Source organism: Lepidochelys kempii, chromosome 3 (assembly GCF_965140265.1).
Source record: "Lepidochelys kempii isolate rLepKem1 chromosome 3, rLepKem1.hap2, whole genome shotgun sequence".
Taxonomy (NCBI): Eukaryota; Metazoa; Chordata; order Testudines; family Cheloniidae; genus Lepidochelys; species Lepidochelys kempii.
In genome coordinates this window covers 127835341-127860664 of record NC_133258.1, presented here as the reverse complement: position 1 = coordinate 127860664, position 25324 = coordinate 127835341, and the positions used below count along the sequence as shown (strand labels likewise).

Sequence of the window (25324 nt, the reverse complement as noted above, 5' to 3'; positions counted from 1 at the left end):
ACATTGTATCCAAACTACCAAAAAAAAAAGAAGAAAAAAAAAGTTTTGGGTCTATACACTTGGAGCAGGACAGCCTCTCTAACAGCATTTCTACTGCTAGTCCAGACCTGACCCTGGAAGTGCAGAGAAGTATAAAAATAAGAAATAATGTTTACAAGTTAACAGAACCTTTTAAAATGTCAAGAGAGATTCTATCAAGTTTGGGGCAAATGCTTGCAGGGGTGAAAGTGGAAGGGAAAGGTTTTATTTCACAGGAGTGGATTTTCCCATTCGTGCTATTTATCTGTAGTTTATACTATTGGTTAAAAGCTTAGGACTGATTCGGTGGGAAGACCAATCTTTTTGTGCGGGAAGAATTGCAGTCTTTGTGCTGCAGGGAGTGCAGGGACTGCTCTGTCTCTTATCCTTTGTGGACCCCAAAGGTTGTGGGGAGCAGGCAGAACCAGACTGACAGGCAGCACTGCTTTTCATAAAGGGCTGTGTTCTGCGTGCGTGGCAGGGGAAGCATTTATTGGGGGAGGGGGTGTTGCCGGCAGGGGCACTCAGGTCAGTCTTCACCCAGGAGACCAGTATCTTTAGGAATCCTGCATCTGGAATAATTTAGAGAAGTCCGTGGGCTGTTCTGAAATATGCCAGGGGCCATTTTGACCCCTGTTATCCCAAGACTCAGGAGAAAGTAAAGGTGGCTTTCTTCCCCCACCTCCACTTTTTAGTGCAGCTGAGGATCTGGCCCATAACTGTGTAGCTTTGTCCAATATCTTGGACCAAATTCATCTGGTGTAAATCTACTAAAACCGTTGGTGTTACACTATGGATGATTTTGTTGCAGCTTCACTGACAGGAGCAAGGGCAGGAGTACTAAAGCAGGCAGTCTGCTAGCATTTTAATCACTACATTGCCTAACCCTGCTCAAAACTGGTGTGGACATCAGTAGCTAAAACACTGGTATGCCAGTGGCCACCAGTATCTTGTTTACACTAGGTTAATAAAACCTTATTTCACTCGTTTCAGCCAATGGATGCAGAGTGCACAATAATCCTACACTATACATCTTGAACTGCAACCAAGGAAATAAGTAAATAATGGAGGATAGGGTGCAGACTAAAGTACCAATGTCTTATTTGATAATCATGTTATATACCATGATTAACAAGCAAAAAGTGCCCTTTTAAGATCATGAGAATAATACTAACAAATAATATCAAAGGCCAGACTTTTCAACTCTGCATAACGGCAGAACCATGCAAATATTATGTACACCTGAAGTTTGGGCAAACTCCCACAACTATGCACACAAATATTCATCTGCACATGTAAGACCGGTAACTGCCTGCACAAAGTCCTGCTTATTCACAGAGCCCTCTAGATTACATGCAAAATAGTGAGATTTTTACCTACATATCAGCTGAATGCGCCTTCTGAGTGTCGCTCACACTGCACAGAGCTTTGAAAAACTGGCCCCAAATCTCAGAAATGGAGGCTACTGAAGTGCATGTATGGATGGTCTCAACATACTGGCTTTTAAAGAACAAAGTCTATGCCATCTGCTAAATCCATTATCCGAGGAAGAGAAACTTCTTATCTTTGTTTTATCCAAAACCAGTATGGTAGCATGAATCAAACTTTGGATGAATACTCTGAAGGTAGTAAAGGAGAATAATTGGGGAAAAACCAAAGGCAACACTATCCGTGCTGGCAGTGAGTTCTGCTTTGCTACTGACACAAGATGGTTTGCAGATTTTTGGGAGTACTTTTTGAACTGAAAAGGTTCACAAAACTAGTCTGAGTTCATGAAACTTTTCTAAGTATATTAACTAGTATGTAGTTGCAGTAACTGATCTACCACAAAACCACACACACAACTACGAGTAGCCTATGTGTCCATTTGTTACATTAAACATGAAAAATAATGAGGCTGGTTGAAATTTGAGGAAAAAATGTAAACTTAAAAAAAAAATTCCCCCCTTTTATGACTAGCCCTAAAACAAACACTTAGTGATTGTACTTTACAGGGTGCAGTACAATATACATAATTTTTATTTTATTTTTTTGAAGAATACCAACATTATGGGCTTACTTTTTTCAGCAGATTTCAAAACTGGTGGGAAATTTTCAAATTAAATTTTCTTCATATTTCAAAAAAGACCATTTTGACACATTTTTTCAAGAAAATGCTGCTTTTTAAAAAAAAATTGTCCACATTTTGTTTCTTCCCTGTTCAAAGCTTGTTTGCATTTAGAAAAAGGAACCAGGCTTTGACCTTTAATTGGAAGATGCTTGTGCTGTAAATTGACAGATACTCAATACTATGCCATTATTGATTTCGCTAGTGAACTTCTCTTCAGGTGCTTTGTGTGCCCAGCTTATCTAGTGTCTTCTATTTTGAAAAATGTTCACAATGCATTTATGATCATCTGGTTTCTGATGCTGTAGTTTTATGTAATTGTTATCATTAAAGAAAACATTTACCTGTCCACCTAGTCAGTTTGGTTGGTAGAGATTCTATTTGTTATGTTGTTGAGACAATTATGCTTAAACTCTGGACAATAAAAAGCCTCTTATCCAGGAAAGTAGAGGATTAGTTTAAAACAGCAAAGAGAGTATATCATGCATGTACAGGATTTGAACAAGAGGTGAACTTTTTTTTTTTCCCCAAAGAGCTCCAGGGTAGATGGATATCTTGTATATGATTTTAATTAAAATGTGTTTTTCTTGTGAAACTCTTTGATCCTTCAAGTATGTATGTATGTATGTATTTTTGACACCTAAAATGACTCCTCCCTCCCTCCCTCCCCCTCTCTCTGCTCAGTCCATTCCATGGCAGATGTCCGTGGCTTTGTCTCACTGTATTTCAGGTAAAGGTCTCACGGATCTTTTGACAGACAATTCTCTTGGACAAGAGAAGCATCCTCATAATCAACTCCATTTCCTCTGGCTCCCTGATGAATAGAAGTAATTCAAAACTAGGTAGTGAAGTGAGCAGGGAGTGGCAAAGCAGCTCCTGCAATACCGTGGATTTGCTTCAGTTCCGTGAGTTGGCTTTAGGCCTGTGTAGGGGACAGAAATGCTCTGGTGGCAGTCATTCATGATCTCCTTCTGGCGAAGGGTCAGAATCGTGTATCCATGCCCATTCATTCAGATCTATCCTTTTTTATTCCTATGAACTGTTGTTGACATGCATGCAGTCCCTAACATGGCTACAGAGCTGCTCTGGCCACTACTGCAGCTTCAGTAGCCTCCACAGACCCAGTGTACCCCCTGCATGGAGCAGGGGATAAGGATATCAAGATCTATGCAAGTGGGAAAGGGAAGAACAGGAGGGTCCATTAGCAAAAGGTCCTCTGGACCCAGACCCATCTCTCACAGGGCTGGCTCTGTCCCTGTCCTAGCTCATCCTCTGTATTTGGGCATTCAGGAGGACCTGGAGGAGCCGAGCTCTGTGTCTACAGAGCATGTGCACTCCCCCATATTCAGCACCTACTTTGCACAGTAGGCCTGCGTTGGATCTGCTGCCAGTAGGCAGCTTCCATAGCCACAGAGAGGCAGGGGCAGGATACACTCCATAATGGCTTTGAATGATGACCGTATATGATCGTAAGGGTTACAAATTACTGGATTTAAATTTTATGAGGTGGTGAGAGGGGGAGGGATAACATCTGGATTCTCCGTCAGTCTACACCTGCCTCTGTTTGATTCAAGCGGCAGCACTGTTGAAAAGCTCTGTTTCAGTATAGCAGTTAAATGGATTCACATGGCACAGCTCCTACTGTAGCTGGAAGATGCACAGACAACAGTGCAAGGGTTCACCTTTGACATGCAAGCTGTGCAAAAAATTAATATCTTTCAGAAATACAGCATATGCTGTACAGCTGTTTGAGAGAGGCAAAGCAACCATCAGCCCTAACAATATCTGTGATAGGAAAGGCCAAAGCTCTCATGGAGGTGAGCTTCAAGTACAAAATGAGTCACCCTTGGAGTAACAGACTTTTCCCTTATTCTATTTCATGATTCCACCGATTATAGTGTCAAGTAAATTGACCTGAGAAACATTTACATTGCTAGATTAAATAATGTACTGTTAGTTATTTCCGTGCATTGTACAGTTGCAGAGGGAAAGCAAGCTGTGGGAGATGCAACACCTTAAAGCTGACTGTTACACATACATCAATGCCTTTAGACCACAGATTGTATTCTCATCTGGTATAAATCGGCATCGCTCCATTGAATTCAAAGGACTTCTGATGAGAAGTCGGCCCAATATCTTAATTTAGGTCAGACTGGATTGCAGGATATGCATTTGGGTGGGATTGCCATGAAATGGATGGCTGCATCTGAGCTGGTTGTAAGTGGGTTTGAAAATGGAGTTTGTCATGGAACTAAGGAGTCTTGAGTGTGCTTGGGCATAAGGGAGTTTTGGGAGAACAGCTGTTGCTTGAGTGTTTGTGATGCTTTAACTGGTCATTTCCTTGATATTTTTTAGTTATTGCATTGATATGTAATACGATTGCGCAATCTTAGCTTTAAGTTAACTAAGTTTTATGTTAGGGAAATTAATATAGTTTTGATATAATATAAAGAACTTGTAATAGTTTGACTTTAGGAAGAAAACTCTATAAAAATCAGTTCATTTTATTTATGGATGAGCAGGCTTCTTTGGAAAAAAATAAGACCTGGATTGCTTTCTTCCAAAGTTTTGGGGTGGCTGGCTGCTACTCTCTTCTTCCCCTTCAATAGACCCTGTTCTCTCCCCTCTTTTCACAGCTTCCTTACTTTGAAGAGCTCTACCTGGGAGGTCAGCATCCCTTGTTCTCTGTCTCAAGCTACCAACCTCATGTTTCACAATATTTGGGGTGGACAGTATACTCTGAAGCACACACATGGCCACGCCTGAATTTAAGTGTGCCAGGCAATGACCCAAAAGACACACTGCCATTGCTGTTGGGGTCAACAATGGGCTCTTCATTGAAAGTTGGGCTGGGCAACTTAGAAGTCATGGCTTTAATGGAAGTGGAATCTGGGCCCTCTGGGCAGCAGTAGAGTAAGCTGCATTTGTATTATAGAAGGAAAGGTAGATTCTCAAGTGTCGTTTCATCAGACTGGAGTTTGTCTATCATTTCAAAAGAAAACCAATTGAATTTCCTTTTATTTGTTTACAACCGCATGATAAATATTAACATGATATAAGAATGGAGTTAAACAAAGTGTATTTCACTGGACATCAATAATTTCGGGATATTAATGCCAGTCTACAGAGCAAGGTGAAGGAGTCTGATTCCTTCTTCCATACAGTACATGCCAGACTAGTATTTTGTTGTTGACTAATATTGTCTCACAGCTATCTAAGTACAGGAGGCTGATATCAGGTTTCTATTTTGTTCCAGAAAATGAGTGTGAGTAGACCCACCAACTATATTTTACATAATACACAGAGACTGGTAAAGACCTTGTCAATGCTAGAAATTAATTTTCCCTCTGTTGATATTCACCTCTTCTTGTCAGCTGTTGGGAATGGGCTACATCCACCCTAACTGAATTGGCCTCGTTAGCACTGACACCCCCCACTTGGTAAGACAACTCCGATCTTTTCATGTGCTGTACATTCATACCTGCTTACTGTATTTTCCACTCCATGCATCTTATGAAGTGGGTTATAGCCCCCAAAAGCTTAGGCCCAAATAAATTTGTTAATCTCTAAGGTGCCGCAAGGACTCCTCATTTTTTTTTCAATATCACAAATGTCTTTCTTTAGGTGTGAGTTGTTTAAACAGGTTACACATATTTAGTTGGTTTACTCCTTCATCAAAAGCCAACCCTTCCATATGCTTAATAATTTCTGTGCTCTCCTCTTTCAATTCTCCTCTGCTTGTCAATTTTTCTAGTAAAGAGGTGACAAAACTGACTGCATTATGCCACGTACAGTCTTATCAATGCGTGTATATAATTAATAATAGAAGGGCTATCACCTCCTGACACTGTTACCTGACACTACTGCCTAAATAGCCCACATTTGCTCTGGGGTTTTTTTCCCAGCTGATATCATTAGAAGCTCATATCAAAATTGCTGTCCATTGTCATTCTTTAGTCTCTTTCTTTCAGCATTACCACTTTCCAGGTGTCTCCTTCCAACTAAATGTCTCTTTGGATATTTCTCCTCTGATGACTTACTAGGAGTATCTCCATCTTTAACTTATTTTTCTTTTATTTTTTTCCCCTTCCCATATCTCATACAATTCAAAGTCCATTCTAAAATTGTTCTTTCTCCTTGCTAGTATTTGGAACATAGAATCATAGAATATCAGGGTTGGAAGGGACCTCAGGAGGTCATCTAGTCCAACCCCCTGCTCAAAAGCAGGACCCATCCCCAATTAAATCATCCCAGCCAGGGCTTTGTCAAGCCTGACCTTAAAAACTTCTAAGGAAGGAGATTCCACCACCTCCCTAGGCAACGCATTCCAGTGTTTCACCACCCTCCTAGTGAAAAAGTTTTTCCTAATATCCAACCTAAACCTCCCCCACTGCAACTTGAGACCATTACGCCTTGTCCTGTCCTCTTCCACCACTGAGAATAGTCTAGAACCATCCTCTCTGGAACCACCTCTCAGGTAGTTGAAAGCAGTTATCAAATCCCCCCTCATTCTTCTCTTCCGCAGACTAAACAATCCCAGTTCCCTCAGCCTCTCCTCATAAGTCATGTGTTCCAGACCCCTAATCATTTTTGTTGCCCTTCGCTGGACTCTCTCCAATTTATCCACATCCTTCTTGTAGTGTGGGGCCCAAAACTGGACACACTACTCCAGATGAGGCCTCACCAATGTCGAATAGAGGGGGACGATCACGTCCCTCGATCTGCTCGCTATGCCCCTACTTATACATCCCAAAATGCCATTGGCCTTCTTGGCAACAAGGGCACACTGTTGACTCATATCCAGCTTCTTGTCCACTGTCACCCCTAGGTCCTTTTCCGCAGAACTGCTGCCTAGCCATTCGGTCCCTAGTCTGTAGCTGTGCATTGGGTTCTTCCGTCCTAAGTGCAGGACCCTGCACTTATCCTTATTGAACCTCATCAGATTTCTTTTGGCCCAATCCTCCAATTTGTCTAGGTCCCTCTGTATCCTATCCCTGCCCTCCAGCGTATCTACCAATCCTCCCAGTTTAGTATCATCTGCAAATTTGCTGAGAGTGCAATCCACACCATCCTCCAGATCATTTATGAAGATATTGAACAAAACCGGCCCCAGGACCGACCCCTGCAGCACTCCACTTGACACCGGCTGCCAACTAGACATGGAGACATTGATCACTACCCATTGAGCCCGACAATCTAGCCAACTTTCTACCCACCTTACAGTGCATTCATCCAGCCCATACTTCTTTAACTTGCTGACAAGAATACTGTGGGAGACAGTGTCAAAAGCTTTGCTAAAGTCAAGATACAATACATCCACTGCTTTCCCTTCATCCACAGAACCAGTAATCTCATCATAGAAGGCGATTAGATTAGTCAGGCATGACCTTCCCTTGGTGAATCCATGCTGACTGTTCCTGATCACTTTCCTCTCATGTAAGTGCTTCAGGATTGATTCTTTGAGGACCTGCTCCATGATTTTTCCGGGGACTGAAGTGAGGCTGACTGGCCTGTAGTTCCCAGGATCCTCCTTCTTCCCTTTTTTAAAGATTGGCACTATATTAGCCTTTTTCCAGTCATCCGGGACTTCCCCCATTCGCCACAAGTTTTCAAAGATAATGGCCAATGGCTCTGCAATCACAGCCTCCAGTTCCTTTAGCACTCTCGGATGCAACTCGTCCGGCCCCATGGACTTGTGCACGTCCAGCATTTCTAAATAGTCCCTAACCACCTCTTTCTCCACAGAGGGCTGGCCATCTATTCCCCATGTTGTGATGCCCAGCGTAGCAGTCTGGGAGCTGACCTTGTTCGTGAAGACAGAGGCAAAAAAAGCATTGAGTACATTAGCTTTTTCCACATCCTCTGTCACTAGGTTGCCTCCCTCATTCATTAAGGGGCCCACACTTTCCTTGGCTTTCTTCTTGTTGCCAACATACCTGAAGAAACCCTTCTTGTTACTCTTAACATCTCTGGCTAGCTGCAGCTCCAGGTGCGATTTGGCCCTCCTAATTTCATTCCTACATGCCCGAGCAATATTTTTATACTCTTCCCTGGTCATATGTCCAACCTTCCACTTCTTGTAAGCTTCTTTTTTATGCTTAAGATCCGCTAGGATTTCACCGTTAAGCCAAGCTGGTCGCCTGCCATATTTACTATTCTTTCGACACATCGGGATGGTTTGTCCCTGTAACCTCAACAGGGCTGAAATACAGCCAGCTCTCCTGGACTCCTTTCCCCTTCATGTTAGTCCCCCAGGGGATCCCACCCATCTGTTCCCTGAGGGAGTCGAAGTCTGCTTTCCTGAAGTCCAGGGTCCGTATCCTGCTGCTTACCTTTCTTCCCTGTGACAGGATCCTGAACTCAACCAACTCATGGTCACTGCCTCCCAGATTCCCATCCACTTTTGCTTCCCCTACTAATTCTTCCCGGTTTGTGAGCAGCAGGTCAAGAAAAGCTCCCCCCCTAGTTGGCTCCTCTAGCACTTGCACCAGGAAATTGTCCCCTATGCTTTCCAACACACCAGCTTAGTAACACCCTGCAAATGTAATGACTATGCTTTTCAGTTCCTCACCCCAGGACTTACCCCCTGCCCAAAAATCAGAAGTGTTGCCATTTGCTTTTACTTACAATCTTTTGATTCAGCTAATTCTCAGTCCATTTGAACAATTCTCATATCAAGGCCAATTTGAATTACAGATTCTAATATCTTTGCAGAGTTACTCTAAGATGAGCTGATGCTGAGGAAAAAACTACATCATCTCACAAGTTTATCTGCTTTCAGATGTCAGTTAATTACCAAATGGACAGCTTCCATCATCCAGAAGTATATGGTTAGATGGTTGCATTTCAGAGGACTGGTTGTGCAGGGTTTGCACACACCAAACTCTCATTGACCTCCATGGGCATTTGGGATACGCAAAGAATGCCGGTTCTAATGTAAAAGTTTTGCTGAGTCCATTCTAAACAAAAGGAAGGAGCTCAAACAATTTTCATTGCAATGGTGTAAACTCTACAGCACTCACTTAAGTTTAAGTATCTCCATCTGTAATTCCTCTGAAAAGGCCACTGCCCATTAATGGACTGTTGAAGAATTCCTACTTTAGACACAGCTGCTTTCTAAGCGGCATTCACATGCATGGCACAAAACACCAGCAGGTCTTGAACAATATCCAAGTTGAGAATACAGGATGGTGTGTGCATGTGTTTATATACGAGATCTTCAGGCCACATTATAATTACAAAGTACTGAAAAAAGACTATTAGTCATCTGCAAAACCTTCTATATGTAGCTACAGTAAATTGCAATATCATTGGCAAAAAAAGGTTTAAAAAATGCAAATAGCTTTAAAAATCATGAAGCAATTCAGAACAAGAAAGGCCAAGCACTGGAAGTAAATATTAGCTTAGCACTCCCTTTCTCAAACATGAGTGGAGTAGCACACCTGCTTTCCCTCTGCCTAACACTGATTGCTTCAGGGTTCTTCCTGAGAACACATCCTGCATGCCAGAGACTAGCTATGGAATATGAACTATGACCTCTTAAACGCTGACGACTTGACATTTCACTCAGGTTTTCCATCCATCAAACATGCTCTTTTCCATGTATGTCCCTCTGTTTTATACAAAGTTCCCCTCGGGGGACTGAACCTAGCATCTGCATGACACTCATTTAACCGCAGTCTAATGAAAGTAATGAGTTTTCACCTGTGGTTAGACCTATTTGTACCCATCTAATTTTAATGAAAGCTTTTAATTGCTTCTTGCTTGTATTAAACAAATGTTCTTTCCTGCCACAGTTGTAAAACAAACCTCACTTTGGAGCTTCCTCACCCCCTGGGTATTAGAGAGACAAACTAGCTTTCAAGGGATGATATATTTTGCAGGCAGGCAAACAGAGAAACTTTTGGCTATTCCTACAATATGACTCATGGTACTGTACATTGTATTGTCCCAGATATTAAAACAATGTACGGTATTCCACTCATTAGAAATGTAGGATGGTGGACAAGCAGGCTAATGTAATAAGTATTAAATGTTTGCCTTAACCTAATCAGGAAGTGAACCTGATCTGAATTTTTGTTTGCTTGGAGGAATGAGATTGGGGAGTTTTTTAAATTTCAGATACCTCTGCAAATTTATCAACTACCAAATACAGCAGCCCCTGCAGTATTTCCAATGTGGCTAAAACCTGGATACTTTCAAAATCCTGTCAAATCAAAACTATTATGAGATTCTTAGACCAAAATGTTTCACATAATTTGGATAAACTTCCAAAAAAAAATCTTAAATTCTGGAATTTTGCTGAACTGAACCTCTGAGCCTTTTGTGGGTTTTTTCCCCATCATTCTTGACAAGCAAAATGAGCAGTAAAACTTTGCATAGCAATGTAGAGGTGAAATATACACACAGTATGCTCAAACCTAAATTTGGAATCATTGTCCTGGAGAGGAGATGGCATTCTTGGATACATATTATTAGATGACATACAAACAAAGGATAGCAGATGTTATTTTGGAGCCTGTGGCTCCTTGTATGAACAAGGGATATGCTTTTTAGTAATACCTGACTTCTCATAGAGATCGGACAGATCACATCCATGCAATGATTAGGTTGAGAAATCAAGCTCTCAGAAGTTGGAAAAACACAAGAGTGAAATTTGCCCCTGTGCAGAGGAGCCAGCTCAAGGTTAATGCAAAACTGATGTTCCACTTAGGCCTGAAATGTGACTTAATTGGTGTCCAGCCGTTTTGCTAACCCGTCTGCACAGGGCTGAATCTCTCAAAAAAAATCAACCAGCTGATTTGGGAGGGTCTTTATTCGGGTGCATCTGCATTTGGTGCTGCAGGTGTAATTTCTGGCTTGAGGAGACAACAATTTTGGCTATAGAAGACACTGTGCAAGTACTCTGTAACAAACCTGTTGGAGACAAATTACCACTGTGGGCAATTTGCACTCCTCTCTGCCTGCCTCCCCATGGCCTGGAGGTTCTTCTATGGATGGCAACCTTAAAATCTGGCTAGGACTCTGCAGAAGGCCCAATAACCAAAGCTGCCTGGAAGAGGAACTGGAACAGTGGATCCCACTATCTACTCCTGGGCTAGACCTCATCTGCACTGGCCTGCTGCGGACCAGCAGTGGATTAGAGGTTAAAGGCTGTTTGAGCTGTTGAACCCTCCAGTCCAAGCAGATTTACCACTAGTAGGGACTCAGGCTAGATTTAGTTCTGCAATAGGTATTTCATCAATAAATTCTTTATCGTATGGTATAATCCATTTCACCATCAGTAACATTATATGCAAATCTTCATCACAGGAAATAAAAATACCAGTGATGGCTGCTAAATGGGAAAAGTAACCTCATATTCTGTATAAAAGACATAAAGAGAAGTGGCTAACAGGCTTGGCCAAAAAACAACTCTGTTGCTTTGAGCAGGGAGGAAATCAATCATTGGCAGGAGGTTGGTGACATGGTGGAGTCTGGAATGGCATTCCTCATTGCAAAAAGGGACCTCAACACCGGTCATTCCTCCACTGGGATTCTTGTAAATTCCTCACTGTCCAGGACATGAGGCTATTACCAATAAGGACTGGGATTTGCATTAATTTATAGTTGAAAATAAAATGGGTGCATTGCCAAAAATCAGCAGACAAATCAAAAGCAATCTCTCCATTCGTTGTACCAATTCGGGAGCCCTACTTCCAACTCCACAGTGCTGCCTCTGTGGGTCTGTCCCGAGCCATAGGGGGACACAAACCAATCCATAACAGGATGATTCAAACTATTTCACCTGGATATCAATTCTGCTTCTGGCCATCTAGTGTTAAAGGGCCTGATCTGATTCTCTGTCACCGTGCCCCTTGTGTGAGCAGGTGCTCCAGTGCCAAGTGGGTGTAAAATGCTACCACATCAGAATGGTGGAAGTAGTTTACACCTATTTGGCACTGATGTAAATGACTGGACAAGGTGCAGGACAATGGAGAATCGCGCTCATTAAGTTTTGCCTTTCCTCTTTCGAAGGAAATAGCTCAGTCAATGCTTGTATGTTGACTAAGCCCAACAATTGTGTTAGGAAGTTCTATCATCAGGTAATGACGGAGGCATTGCTTGGAGAGTCCTTCAGCATCTGCTTATGTCGCTATCTGTGTAGTGCATAGCATGCCAGGACAGGGAAGGGGAACTTAGAGGAAGAATTTACCAGATGAACTCCACTTTCAAAAGACTTTGTTTTTTCCAGAAATGTAATTTATGACGCCTCTTTGGAAAAGTGATGGAAAGTTAAACCCTCCTGTGCAAAGTTCAGATTTGCAACTAAATCCACTCAGGCTGCAATCCATCAAAAATTTTGACATGCTTGAAACCTGCCTTCCCGAGAGGACGCTGCTTGAAACATAACCCTATTAAATGCAGTGTGGAAAATAAGTTCTCGTTCTCTTGCCACGCTCACTAAAAGTCCTGTAAGTAAATGCTTCAAAACAAACGCCAAATGATACATGCAATAAACATTTTACGAGCCAGCCAAACGCCTCTTCGGTAGGTTGAACACCTCAAAATGTAGCACAGTATAAGGGACCGCTTTCAGTTTAGACCGTAATTCTCCTGTGCCACACTAGCATTCTTATTACTGTAAATGATTCATGTTCGGGGGAATCGTGGCACTAAAGTTACAGAAGATCTTCTATTTAAAGAGAGAAATCCCACATTTTTAAGATTCCTTTGATACTGTCTTTTGTGTGTCCCACTTGATGGCAAGTGGAGGTGCAAGTACTGGGCACTGAGGTTCCCAGTGAGGTGTGTCTCTGGCACTCCTATTGCCTTGTGGAGAGAGGAATTTTGACAGTTAGCCCCCCCCCACAGATGACTGAGCTGATCAATGTTGTTCTTGGGTTCCCTCCAGTGGCTGATTCATGAAGTGCCACAGATGTTGGCTTCAAAGGAAGATGTGTGAGACCTGCCTGCCCTTTAGGATGCTAGATGAGTGATACCACCTGGCTATATTGGGAGGCAGTGGGTAAGAAGAGGGGAAATGTTGTCTTAGAATGTAGGGGTGTGTGCAAAAATCACACTCCCCTTGGACTTTATCCTTAGTCTCTGAGGTCTTTGACATCTACCTCCAAAAAGAAATCCTATCAAATATAGCAGAGATAAGTAACATAACACATACACATGTATGTTCCAATCACAAAAGTCCTCTGTGTTTTTAATCCCTCTGCATATTCTAAGGGTACTGGTTTTTATAATATTTATTATAGTCTATGTACTATAATTAGAACTGATTGGATAATGTTCATCTAAACATTTGATAAATGGTGACTTTGAAAAAAATGATCAGAATAATTAATCTCACATATAATCTCAGCACATGTAATTGGCACATTCTGTCTGGACCAAGACTATGAAGCACCATTGGGGCAACACCGTGTGTCCATCAGGACAGTATTTCATTAAATAGAACTCTGCAGAGACCATACACCAGATATACTGGAGTTACTTTGGATTTACAGTGGCCACCGGTGTGAATGTGTTTGGAATCTGGCCCCATTTAGACTAATGAACGAACCCTACACTTTAGGAGGCACTGTCTGATTCCTATTTGGTTTCCTGGAACAAATGATTTTTGTGCTTTCGCTCTCAAGATCTTAGTTTTTTGTGCATTTTTAAATTAAAAATTACACAACAAAGTGTATTTGGCAGTCTAACTGTCATCTGAGACTTGGAATAGCAGGGCTGCTGTTGAGGAGGATTTAAATCAACTGTTGGAGCTGTCTAGTAAAGCTTTCCATTGTATCTTCTTTAGCCATGCCTGGCTTTAACACTGTCTTTTTTTTTTTTTCAAAAGCACTAAATTCACTTCCAAATCTCAAAAAGGAGAATAGATGTATTCATATTGCAGCAGGAAATGAGAAAAGCAAACAAAGCATAGTTCAGTCTATATTAAACATATTACAATGGTTTTACTTTAAAAAAAGATTCTACTTTTTTAAATCGCCTATTTTAGAACTTTAATTCCAATCTCAAAGCATTTCTGGTATGTAGGCAACTGAACGTGTACATCCAGTATTCAGAAAATATGGCTCAGCTTACACTGGTTACATGCACCTTCCCATCACTGAGACAGTTCAGTACATGTGCACTGGGTAAATTCACTTCTCTTTGCAGATGTGGATTAAGGTCAAATGGGTTGTGAATCCAGAAAAGTGTTGCCCATCTCTTCAACTCCCCCAGAATATGGACAGAGCCCCAGATTCTTCTGCTAAGCCTAACCCCCAAACCCCCTCCCCATTACTCCCTCCTTGATAAAAGTGACACACGCCTCACACCAAGATGCACTTGTCTTTTGTGCTGCAGCCTGCTACTCTGCTTTTGATTCACTGGTCCATCTCACCAGGGACGTGCTGGCCGCTGCTTCCCACAGCTTCCATTGGTTGGGAAACAGTGAACCACGGCCGCTGGGAGCTGCGGGCGGCCATGCCTATGGACAGTCAATGTAAACAAACTGTCTCGTGGCCTGCCAGCGGCTTACCCTGACAGGCCGCAAGTTGCCCACCACTGCAGTGGATATTAGGTAAATATTCCTGAGTGAACTTTTGGGCAGAGCAATACATTAGGGAATTCCAAGGGTGAACGAGCATGGATAACCTTCAGTCAGTGTTTTTCTTGCCAGAGGATGTCGTGAAGGCCAAGACTATACCAGGGTCCAAAAAAAAAAAAAAAAAAATACATTAATGGAGAATAGGTCCATCAATGGCTATTAGCCAGGATGGGCAGGGATGTGTCACTATCCTCTGTTTGCCAGATGCTGGGAATGGCAACATGGGATGGATCACTTGATGATTACCTGTTCTGTTCATTTCCTCTGAAGTACCTGGCATTGGCTACTGCTGGAAGACCGGATACTGGGCTAGATGGACCTTTGGTCTGACGCAGTATGGCTGTTCTTATGCTCCTTGTGGCCCTAGCAATGATTCTGTGTCTGCTATCTTGAATCTTCATCAGCTGATAAAATACCAACTCATCTCTTAAAACTAAAATTAAAAATAATTGTCTTAAATCAGTTTATTTACTTAAGTTTAAGGTTTGCAAAAAAAATAAAAATCTATTCTCCAAATGCTGATTAAAATTTCAGGCTGCTGATTGCACCTATGGCACTAAGAATCTTACCCTAGTTATTCTGTGCCAACGAGTGGTGCTGTGTTACCTATTCTTCTCCGAAGCATATTTATTATTTGGAGCTGTGATGTCAGGAAACTCAGACCAATACCAAGTGACTAGCTGACCACATAACACAAAACAATCAATTGACATGGTTAATGGACAACCTTGACAGCAAGGCCGAGGAATGAATGGGCATGGAGATTCCACTAGCCTCTCTTCCAAGACATGGCCTCTCTGGCCTTGTCTGCACTGAGAATTTGCCCCCATTTCAGCCATTATTGATCTTGTAGCCAGCTAGGGTTGTTTGCTAGTCTGTAATCTACACAAATATTTCTAAATTTTTGCTGCATTTTCAGTCATCTTTCCTTGTCTTTAGTACCTATTACGTCATGTAATGTCAGCATATAACAGATTGCAAGCTTTTCCTCAACTTTTTCCTTTTTTGGAGCCAATAATCAGTGTCCGTATGTGGAGGGTGTTTTCAGTTCTGCTAGTGAAATGAAAGGGGTGGGTACTGGTCAGAAAGTAGAGCTAGTCAGAGAAACTTTGATGGAACCATATTCCATTAGAATAGGATATTCTGTTGAAATCTAAACACTTTTGCAAAATTGGGTCAATGTTGCTAGAATTTCATTTTGAGCCTCCTCCCCTTAAAAAAAGAAGAAAAAAGTTCTGACAATATTGCAAATCCTCTTCTGACATGATAGTTAAAGTTTCTTTTTGTTTTGTTTTGAAACTACTTGTCATTGCAAAGCATTTTTATTTTATATATTATAATATAAAATCAAAAAGTCTAAATCAAAATGAAAGATTTTGATTGACTTGAAACAAATGTTTGCAGTTTTCCTACACAGAGAATTTCAAAACTTTCAGTTTTTGTTCCAAATCAGAATAAAAACAGATTTTGAAATCCCTAACTCCTTCATGAAACACAATTACCATTCTCCACACAGCTCTGTCAAGCCCATATGAAGCATTTCAGATAAAAATTGACACACCTGAACCAAACTCAAACCTTCATTTGCAATCCAAAAATAGCTCTCTTGACTTCCTAGGTTGGTTACTAATTTTCAGGCCCCTCTCCACTTTCAGGTCTTGAGCATGACAGAAAGGTGAAGTACCAAAATATCGTGAAAACAGCTGCTCTTGTGGTAACTCTGGCCTGGCCAAAATACTGGAAACACTAGCAAACTCCTGAGCAAGCCAGAGCTTGAAGAGATTTCTAGACTGATTTCCAAACCAATGAGGTTCAGATACGTTTTGGATAAGTATCTAAATTTTTGGATGTTCCTCCAAAATGAACGGAACCTCCAAAGCTTTGGAGGTTTGCCCACTGTTACAAAGAATATACTAGATACTAGTGCTATGGCTCCTTGGACTACCCCTCAGGGCAAAGAATGAATGAAGGCAGCAAAATGGGCTGGAGGGCCTTTCATAAATGTATCTTCCTATGTATGTTTTTTTCCTGTAAACCACCCCCTCTGTCCCCCCCACCCTTTCAGTTTTAAAACGCTCCCAGTGTGCTGTCAACCTGACATCTACATTGTTCACTTCACATTAAATGGGACTGTGTTTGTTGGCTGCGTGCATAAAAGTGACTTCTAACACACAACCTCAAGTTCTTCTGACCCTTTTAATAATAACCCTGTTTGTTTTTTTTACAATGAGAAGTGTCTTGAAAGTTTATTGTAGGGAAGCATTGCTGAGAATGTTTTATTTTCGGAACTGATGTGCCCTTTGTTGCATCAATGCCCATTTTCTCTAACAATGCTGTTAGGATCTGGAGCCACTTACAGTTTTATTTATGGTCTTGGTTTTGAGTCACAATTAAAGTAACTTTTCCAAATATTTGGGTTTTGTAGGCGCCATTCAACTGGGTCCCTAACTTGGAAAGCTTTGACTGTGTTTAGCTTCCCTCTACTCAACTACCTTAGTGGTCCATCTTATACTGGTGAGTGTTGTGGAACCTATCCAGGGCATTAAATGCTACTGAATACTCACAAAGCATGTGCCAACAGAGAAAAAGAAAACAATTGTTCCTTGAAATATTCAGCATCTGATGAAAGAAACGTTTGACAGGCTGAGCTGTACGTTTCAGTAAGAGATTTTTCCAGATGCAAAAAAGAATTTTCTTTTCTGCTAGGATCCAAGATTGATATTCGACTGAAAGACAAACATGATTCTGCATGTCTTTTGGGCATAAAATTAAATATTCGTGGTACATTAGGAGCAATGCAAATGTTTTCAAATAAGAAACACTTGCATCCTATTAATATACACACACACACACACACAACTCCAGCTGAGATAGAAGCTGCACTGATAGTTCTAAAAACAGTGTAAAAGATGCCCCATGTTTTCAGTTCAGGATCAGTGCAGTAATCTAAGTCTCACTTAAACTTAGAGAAAGATGGACTGTACATTAAGCTTTGTATTTCAATGCAAAAGTACCTAGATCCATAATATGTGACTTCCCTTATTGGAATCATGCCAATCAAGTTCTGTTCTCTCATCTACCAATATATTTCAGTAAGAAGATAGATATAGGTATAGATATAGATATGAGATTTGTGATGCTAAATAAATATTATGTGCCGTAACAAAAGTAATACATCATGAAAATATTCTAGTGATGTACTGTAAGAGTTGGAGAATCCCATCTGTCGTTCCATAGACTTGTTTCCAGAACAAAGTTATTTAGTTCTTTTTAGATGGTAAAGACTTTGTATAGTGGTGTTTGACAGAGGGAGAGGGAGCTAAATTGGCTACAGCCCCTCCACATTCAACAGTTTCTTATCTAGATGTCCCCTAAAATAGTGTACTTGTGAAATAGCTCCCACCCCAGCTTCCCAAAGTGTTCTGCTGCCAACTTTTGTTCATAAAAATCTCCCCCCAGCCCAGTGGCTCAGCTAGTAGTTGACAGTGGTTTAATATGATAGATATTTCCCCCCCTTTATTCATACGCGCTGGCATTGCAACATGATGCTTCACAGGAGACAAGAGTTCAGGAGCAACCTTGGCAAAGGCAGTCTTAGAATGAGAACAGGCCAAGAGCTCTGCAGGATTGAAATAACGTTAAGGACCAGATTATAATTTTGGATGCAGTGGTGGAGTCTTTGACTCCTGTGCACATTAGAAATCAGTTTGGCTGCTAGCGTCAAGGCAGTAGGAAGCCACATAGTTATACAATGACTAGAGGCCAGTTGTGGCTCAGCACTGGAGCCACAAATGAGGTTGGTTACCAGTGACTGGCGAACCCACTGGAGTTATGAGTTGTGTGAAACCTTTAGAACTTTTCCCTTTGGGGTTTTGTGAAACTTCAAGTTTTGCAAAATCATTTTTTCCATTTAATTTAAGCCCTGGGCTTTTAATTCCCCCCAAGGGAATTTTAATTGAAGAATGTATTCCTAATTAAATGGAAGCAGACAATAGACTCTTGTTTGAAAGCAATTTTTGCTCTGCTTCTAGGGCTACCAGGGAAGTAAGTTAAAACAAAAAGCCCAGAACTCCTATTTTGCCAGATCCAAACATAAAAATTGACCCTCAACATTGTCAAGTTCTCTTCTAAATCTAGAGCCTTAGAGCTGCTCATAATGTGAATGAGAGAAAGCGAGTTTTCCAATCCATGGAGCCACATTTTTAAAACTTGCCACTGATTCTGCATGCTCTGATTTTTTGCCTAAAACACCTGAGGTTTGATTATCAAAAGTGCTGAACGCACTCAGTTCCTACTGAGTTCATTCTGAATTGTTGGTACTCAGCTCTTGAGAAACTCAGGTCCCTGGTGTGTCAGGTTACATACCTACAATCTGTGGCCACTTTTGAAAATGTTGGCCTCTGTTAGTTACTCTCCAAGCTGTGTTGTTGGCGGGCAGCTCTCATTTCCCACAGGGAACAGAGATGGGTGTTCTATATGCAGGGGAAGATAACCTAGCATTGTAGAATGATGCAGCAGGTAAAAAAACACCTATACACACACACACTTCCCTTCACTCCCGTCCACTCACGTCTTGACCCAAATACCCCAGGTTCGATTCACACACACAACACCTATTAACATTTATGAGACGTGTTAGAGATGAAAATGCACCCCTTTGTGTTAGTACCTCAGGGAAGTCAATTCCCTAATGTATTAGGAAATAAGGAATGAAGAACACATAACCAGAGAAAAATAACTTTCAGATTGATACACTCTGTGAACTACACGCCAAATGACTGTAAGGAAGAATACAGGATGATTTAGTATTGAGCTACACGTTGCTGTGATGCTTCACTTTCCATTTTAATAAGGAATGTCTCCAAATATTTTGTAGGAATAACACTCCCCCACCCCACGTGGTACCAAACTCAAGAGCCAAGGTTTATTTTTATGGGAAATTTTTACAAGATTAACATTTTCTGTTTGCAGACTATGTGCATCCAGGTGTTTATTACCTACTTTATGGATTAAGGGTTTCTAATGTAAACAGTGACATGTTTGCTGGCCAGCTCTCTGAGAGCACATCCACAGGGAGTGCTGTGAAGAACTGGCTTAGGCTCACTGCCTACAGAAGTTAGCACTATTGCAGCTATACCAGAGCTGGTTGCCACCAGTGAGGAAGCCCCAGTGTAGATCAAACCTAAGCATCAAGTTTCAAACTTCAATTCCCCTCTGGAAGCCCAGGTTCAAATGCCATCAGAATTGACTTAACTCTTCATCCTTCCAAGGTATATAAATTGAGTGCCATACAGTTTATTTGGGGGAGGGAGGTCTTTCAGGTGAAACCAAAGTTATATTTGCCTTGTATGGACATATTACATTTTTATAAGACAGTGGTTTGGCCCAGTCTCCTTGGCCAAACTTTCACTTCCTCCACTTCAGTAGAGCTACCATCCATCTCCCCAGAGATGGCTGCATTTCAGTGGCAGTGTATATATATGTAGTGATAAAATGCTTTAGGATCCTTTGGGCTGCAAGGTGTTATATAACAGAAGTTTCTGTTACATGGAACAGCTAAGATTGGTAGCCTAATTCACAATCATTTAAAATGTTTAAGGGGCCAAGGAAAGAAAACAAAGTATTGGTTTCTGTAAACCTTGTTCATGTAACCAACTAACTCAACTTCTAACGTGCTTTTGAAATCAAACTTGGAATTCAGTGCCAAAAATCACCTTGTCCTATTTTTTTTCCCAAAAATCCTCTCACCACGAGAGAGCAGTTTAAAAACCAGTCTTTCCAAGTGGTGTTATAGTACTCCAAGAGTAAAAAGGATATTATCCACTTGGTTTCATGTGTTCTATGCTTACAAAAGTGTCACACTATGAAATTCTGGAGTGAGCTTTGTGATTTCAGTTAGCAGTTTCTAATCTACAAATAATTTTCAATAAAATTAGACAGGGAGACAATTCTCTTATGAAGAATTTCAGGTATAAGCAACACCCCCAAGCCCCTGAAAATATCACTATGTAACATTTACTATCTTACAGAAACACTCATTGTCTGAAAGTCTAAGATAAAAATAGAACACATCTCCCTTTGCAAACCTCCAAACTGAATATTCTTTACCAAAACACTTAGCCTGAAAATGTGTATTCTGCTCTTTGTTTCTAAATGAGTGCTTGAATAAATATAGTTAATGAATATATTTTTATTTCTACAGATTGCATTAATTATAGTTTTGCAAACACTGCAACCTCTACAAGAAGACTGAACTGAGCTATTAGCTGCAAACCTCAGGTCTTGGCTAGAGAAGTGATTATGGCTTATTTAGCAATCCTAATGAATTGGCTCAGCCATCCCTATACATAGTCCCATGTTTAGCATCAGGGGCCTCAGAATAGCCAAGGAGGGACGTTTCATGGGGCTTTATAATTAAAAAAAATAAATAGTCAACCAAAGATGATCCACACCTTTCCAGATGCAGCCTTCAGTGCAACGTTATTACACTGCAGCATAAGAAAGGCAATAATATTAAACTAACCTCTGTGGAGACCCACAGTAAACTTCCATTTAACTATAATAGCTAATCTTTTTCCTTGGAAAATGCAAATGGTACATTTTTATGGAGTATTACCTATGTGTTCTGTGTTGTACGATACACACAAATAAAGACAGCCTTGAAGAATTTTCAATATCTAAGATAGATACAAGAAAACGGAGAGGTTTTATTTCCTCTTTCCCCCACCATCACTTTATCTTGTCCCAGGGAGACTCAGAAAAGCATTTCAGCAGCAGCACTGTTACCTAGCACATTACAAGCAAAGGGGAAGAAATCTGTCTTGCAACCATTCAACCTGTATGCCTACCCGATCTATGGCTAAACTCGAGTGCTGAATTCTCTTGCTACTGCCCTACTAAATCATTTTCACACGCACACTTTACCCTTCCAAATCATCCACTAACAGGTTTCTTATTTAGTTTCTCCAGCTTGCGTCTCTCTCTAACCAGTGCTCGTGTTACAGGCAAGGTGAACAAAATGCAGTGCTGTGTTTATCCACGTTGGTTAAAGTCAGCTTCCCTGATCTCTGACTGTCAGCTGGAAAGGGGTCTCCTTTTCTCTCTCCACCGCGTTACAGAAATAGACAGCAATCCATCAGCCCTTGTCCTAGGACAGGCTGGGAAGGCTTGATCTCAGGAACTAGAACAGGTTAGAACCGACATGGGCAGCGTCACCTGGAGCCTAAGTCACCCCCCCCCCCCCCCAAGACCTGGACGCTTCATTCAACCTCCGCATTAGCCTGACCGAGGAAGGGAAGAGATCAGACCAGGTCCAGGGTTTGTTGGTTTCTGGGGGCGCCCTACGCGCCCCCAAACTGTTCACACTCGCTCCCGCGGGACGCAAGTAGCGAGCTCCGAGGGTTGTCTTGTTTGGTAAGCCCACCTGCGGGGAGCGCCTGCCTTACCGTGAGCGCGGAGAACTTCTGAGCCGGCACCAGAAGGAGCAGCTCCGGGAGCAGCAGCAGCATCGGGAGCCGCATCCTGATCCGGAGCCGGGACAGCCGCAAAGTCGCTGCTGGTGGGGGAGGAGGGGGAATTTCCTTGGGCTCTCGCTTCCCTCCCCCCCCTCTTCTCTGGCTCCTTTTCAGTCTCTCCTGCGGGGAGGTCCCTTTGCCCAGGGCTTCTTTCCCCACCCCCTGAAGTGCGGGGCTGGGGGACAGCGCGCTCCCTCCCCTGGCCGGCTGCTCGAGCGCTTCCCACCTCTGGCCCGGGAGCTGCCTCCCCAGCCTTGGTGCGGGCTCCCTTGGGATCGCGCAACGCGCTGCAGGGAAACTTCGCCTGCTGCTCCGGGGCCGGGCGTGCCGCTTCTCGGCTTCCCTGGAGCCGAGCGGAGCGGATGCAGCCCCGCGTCTCCGCTGCGCTTGGCCCCGGAGGGTCGCCGGCCGCAGCCACGGGACAATGAAAAAGGAAGGAGAAAACGAGCAACAAGCCTGCCCCCTTCCTATGTGTCTTCCCCTCGGGCAGCACCGCTCGCACGTGCCCTCTCGCGCTGCTGCAGCAGCAGCTGGCGGGGTTGGAGCTGCAGGACACAGCCCGAGAGCTGCTGCTGTCGTGTGAACCGCCCCAAATCTTCTATTTCTCTTTCCTCTGCGTTCTGCCTTTCACTTCTCCCTCGCCCAGCCCCCAGCTTCTCCTCCCAGACTCGCTGATCCTCCGCTGATTGACTGACCCAGCCAGCTTAGCTCCAGGGGACACGCGCGCACACGCCAGTCATCTTCGTGGCCGCCAGAGCCTTTAAAAATAATGTTGGGGGACACGTCGCTTTTATTCTTTCTGGTCCGCGCTCAGCGCTGAGGTTTGCAGCAGTTTATTGGAGACTGTGCAACAACACGTGCAGCTAGGCGAGCGTGTGCGGGTGGGTTTACACTCCCCAATGAGCGCGACGCAGAGGGGTAAGGTGAGCACAGAGTTGCGTCCTGCGTATTGTCTGCTGCCCAGTTCAGAGCCACCGGCCTATTTTGTTGTTGCTCGGTACGTTGCACCCTGACGCTGGAAAGCATCGTTTTTAGTGCAACATTGCTGAAATCGTTCAGCCTTGGCTTGTAAAGGGGGGGGCGGGAGGACACGAATGTGGCGGGCTTACACGAACCCCCCCAAAAGGAGGACTTGTGGCACCTTAGAAACTAACCAATTTATTTGAGCATAAGCTACAGCTCACTTCATCGGATGCATAAACCCGAACCTTTACTATTTTCGAGCACAGTGGCAACTGGCTGTCATTTTACTTGAAAGGCCTTGTACCACAGAGGGGAAGAAAGAATTTGGCGAAAGCATGCCTTGTATGGATTTTGGTATGTGATTCTGTGGGAAATACAGTATAACTGCTTGGTTATCAGCCTGTATTCAAGAAATGCCTGGTGATTAAATTAAAGTAACAACGTTAGCTTTGCGTTCTTGTAGGTTATATTTTGGGAACCGTGTAAAGGAATGTTGTTTATTATCTCCTACTAAAACCAACAGAGAGACTCCTTACTGAGGATAGGTACAAGAAACTGTTACACACCATCTTTCTTTTTAATGGAGTGATCCCATAGCAAGCAGCGGTTCTCTGAGCTTTACAGCTGCAGATATCTCCATGGTTTAATGGTCCGGATGCTAATTGAAACAATAAGCCATTTATAGTGATTGCTGACATTATGTTAGCATCTGGAGTCTCAATATTCTAAGCACTGTACATGCATATTATACACAAAAGAGCTACCTTAAAATAGCACTAATAAGTTTGCAAAATCAGGCACTCAAACGTTATGAAATGCCAGAATTAAGAATGCCTATGCAAATTTAATTCTGTCCCCTTGTACATAGGTATTATGATAACCTTTAATTGTATTTTCACACACTATTCCTTCTCCTCCCCCCAAGAACACTGCCTCATTCAGTGCACAGAACAGGTGGTGCTCAATTAATGAGCAAGCTATTCACTATTTTTTTTTCTCCCAGGTGTTCAGGGTGTGGCCCTGAGCCTTATTTACTGCTTTCAAACCTTGCTCTGCCGACAGAATTAGTAATATCCTCATGGGCTTTTCTGTAGTGGTCATTAAGCTAGTATCTGAGTGCTTCACAAAAAAAAATTATTTTCACAGCTCCCCTATGAGATGAGTGTGTATTATTGGCTCCATTTAAAGATAGGGAACAGGGGCATAGAAAGATTGTAGTAAACAGTATCCATTAATTTTAGGTGCCCAATATGAACACTAAGGAGCTGATTTTTCAGAGTAATGACCATTTCATATGTTCGAAGCACAGCTCCCACTGACTTCAGTTGCAGCTGTGAGTGTTCAGCACTTCTGCAAATCAGGTCTTAGAGTCCCAAGTCAGGCACCCAGAAAATGAGGCCCATACAACTAGTGACAATCTATGAAAAATGTGGTTTAAGCAACTTGCCCAGCATCACAGAGGAATTCTATGACAAAGGCAGGGATAGATTTCAGTTCTTTAGGGCAGCCTTCATCTGTCTTAACCTTGAGACCCTCCTTTCCCTTCCTGTAGTTTCCTGCTTTATTCTCTACACACCTTCCTGCTTCTGCAACAGATGAGACAGAGGTTCTACAGACAAGAGCCTTTTTTACTACTCAGCCCTTATTTCTCCTCCGAGCAGGTTCATCCCATGCACTAAATGAGGCAGGGCTGTGGGGAAAAGAGCTTGTGATAATATAATTGAAGAATGTATTATAATGCACATGGGGCCTAAGTTAAAGTTGCATAGACAACCTTAATTCTTATATTTCCTAACTTGTGAGTGCTTGATTTTGCAATCTTAATAGTGTTCTTCAAATCAAGTTTTTGTGTGTGAGAGTTCCTAGGTTTTTAAAGAGCAAACTGAAAACCAGAAATTTCATCATGTGTCATCTTGACTTCCATTTGGGTCATCAGCAGGGTTAGAACCTTTAGAGCAACCACAAAGACCGCTGCCACTTTAAGCCAATGGAGTAACTGATAGCAGTAATACGTCATCATCCTTAGTATGGCCCAGCACACCTTTCCAATGGGCTTCACAGATAATGCTGACAGCAGAGGAAGGGTGACACTCAGGAATCTTGGGTTCCATTCCAGGCTCAGGAGGGGAGTGC

At 42.4% G+C, this 25324-nt stretch overlaps 1 protein-coding gene across 2 annotated transcripts in view; it reads right to left on the bottom strand.

The window, feature by feature from the left end:
- The window catches only part of SMOC2 (SPARC related modular calcium binding 2), a 175496-nt gene extending 152520 nt beyond the window's left edge, over positions 1-22976 (bottom strand). Inside the window, exon 1 of one of the 2 annotated variants that reach the window (XM_073335247.1) lies at positions 22160-22976. In XM_073335247.1, coding sequence (XP_073191348.1) covers positions 22160-22234 — 75 coding nt within the window. In that variant the 5' untranslated portion in view covers positions 22235-22976. The remainder of the gene's footprint in view (positions 1-22159) is intronic. The other variant, XM_073335246.1, reaches the window with a different exon arrangement.
- Positions 22977-25324: the final 2348 nt, after the last annotated feature.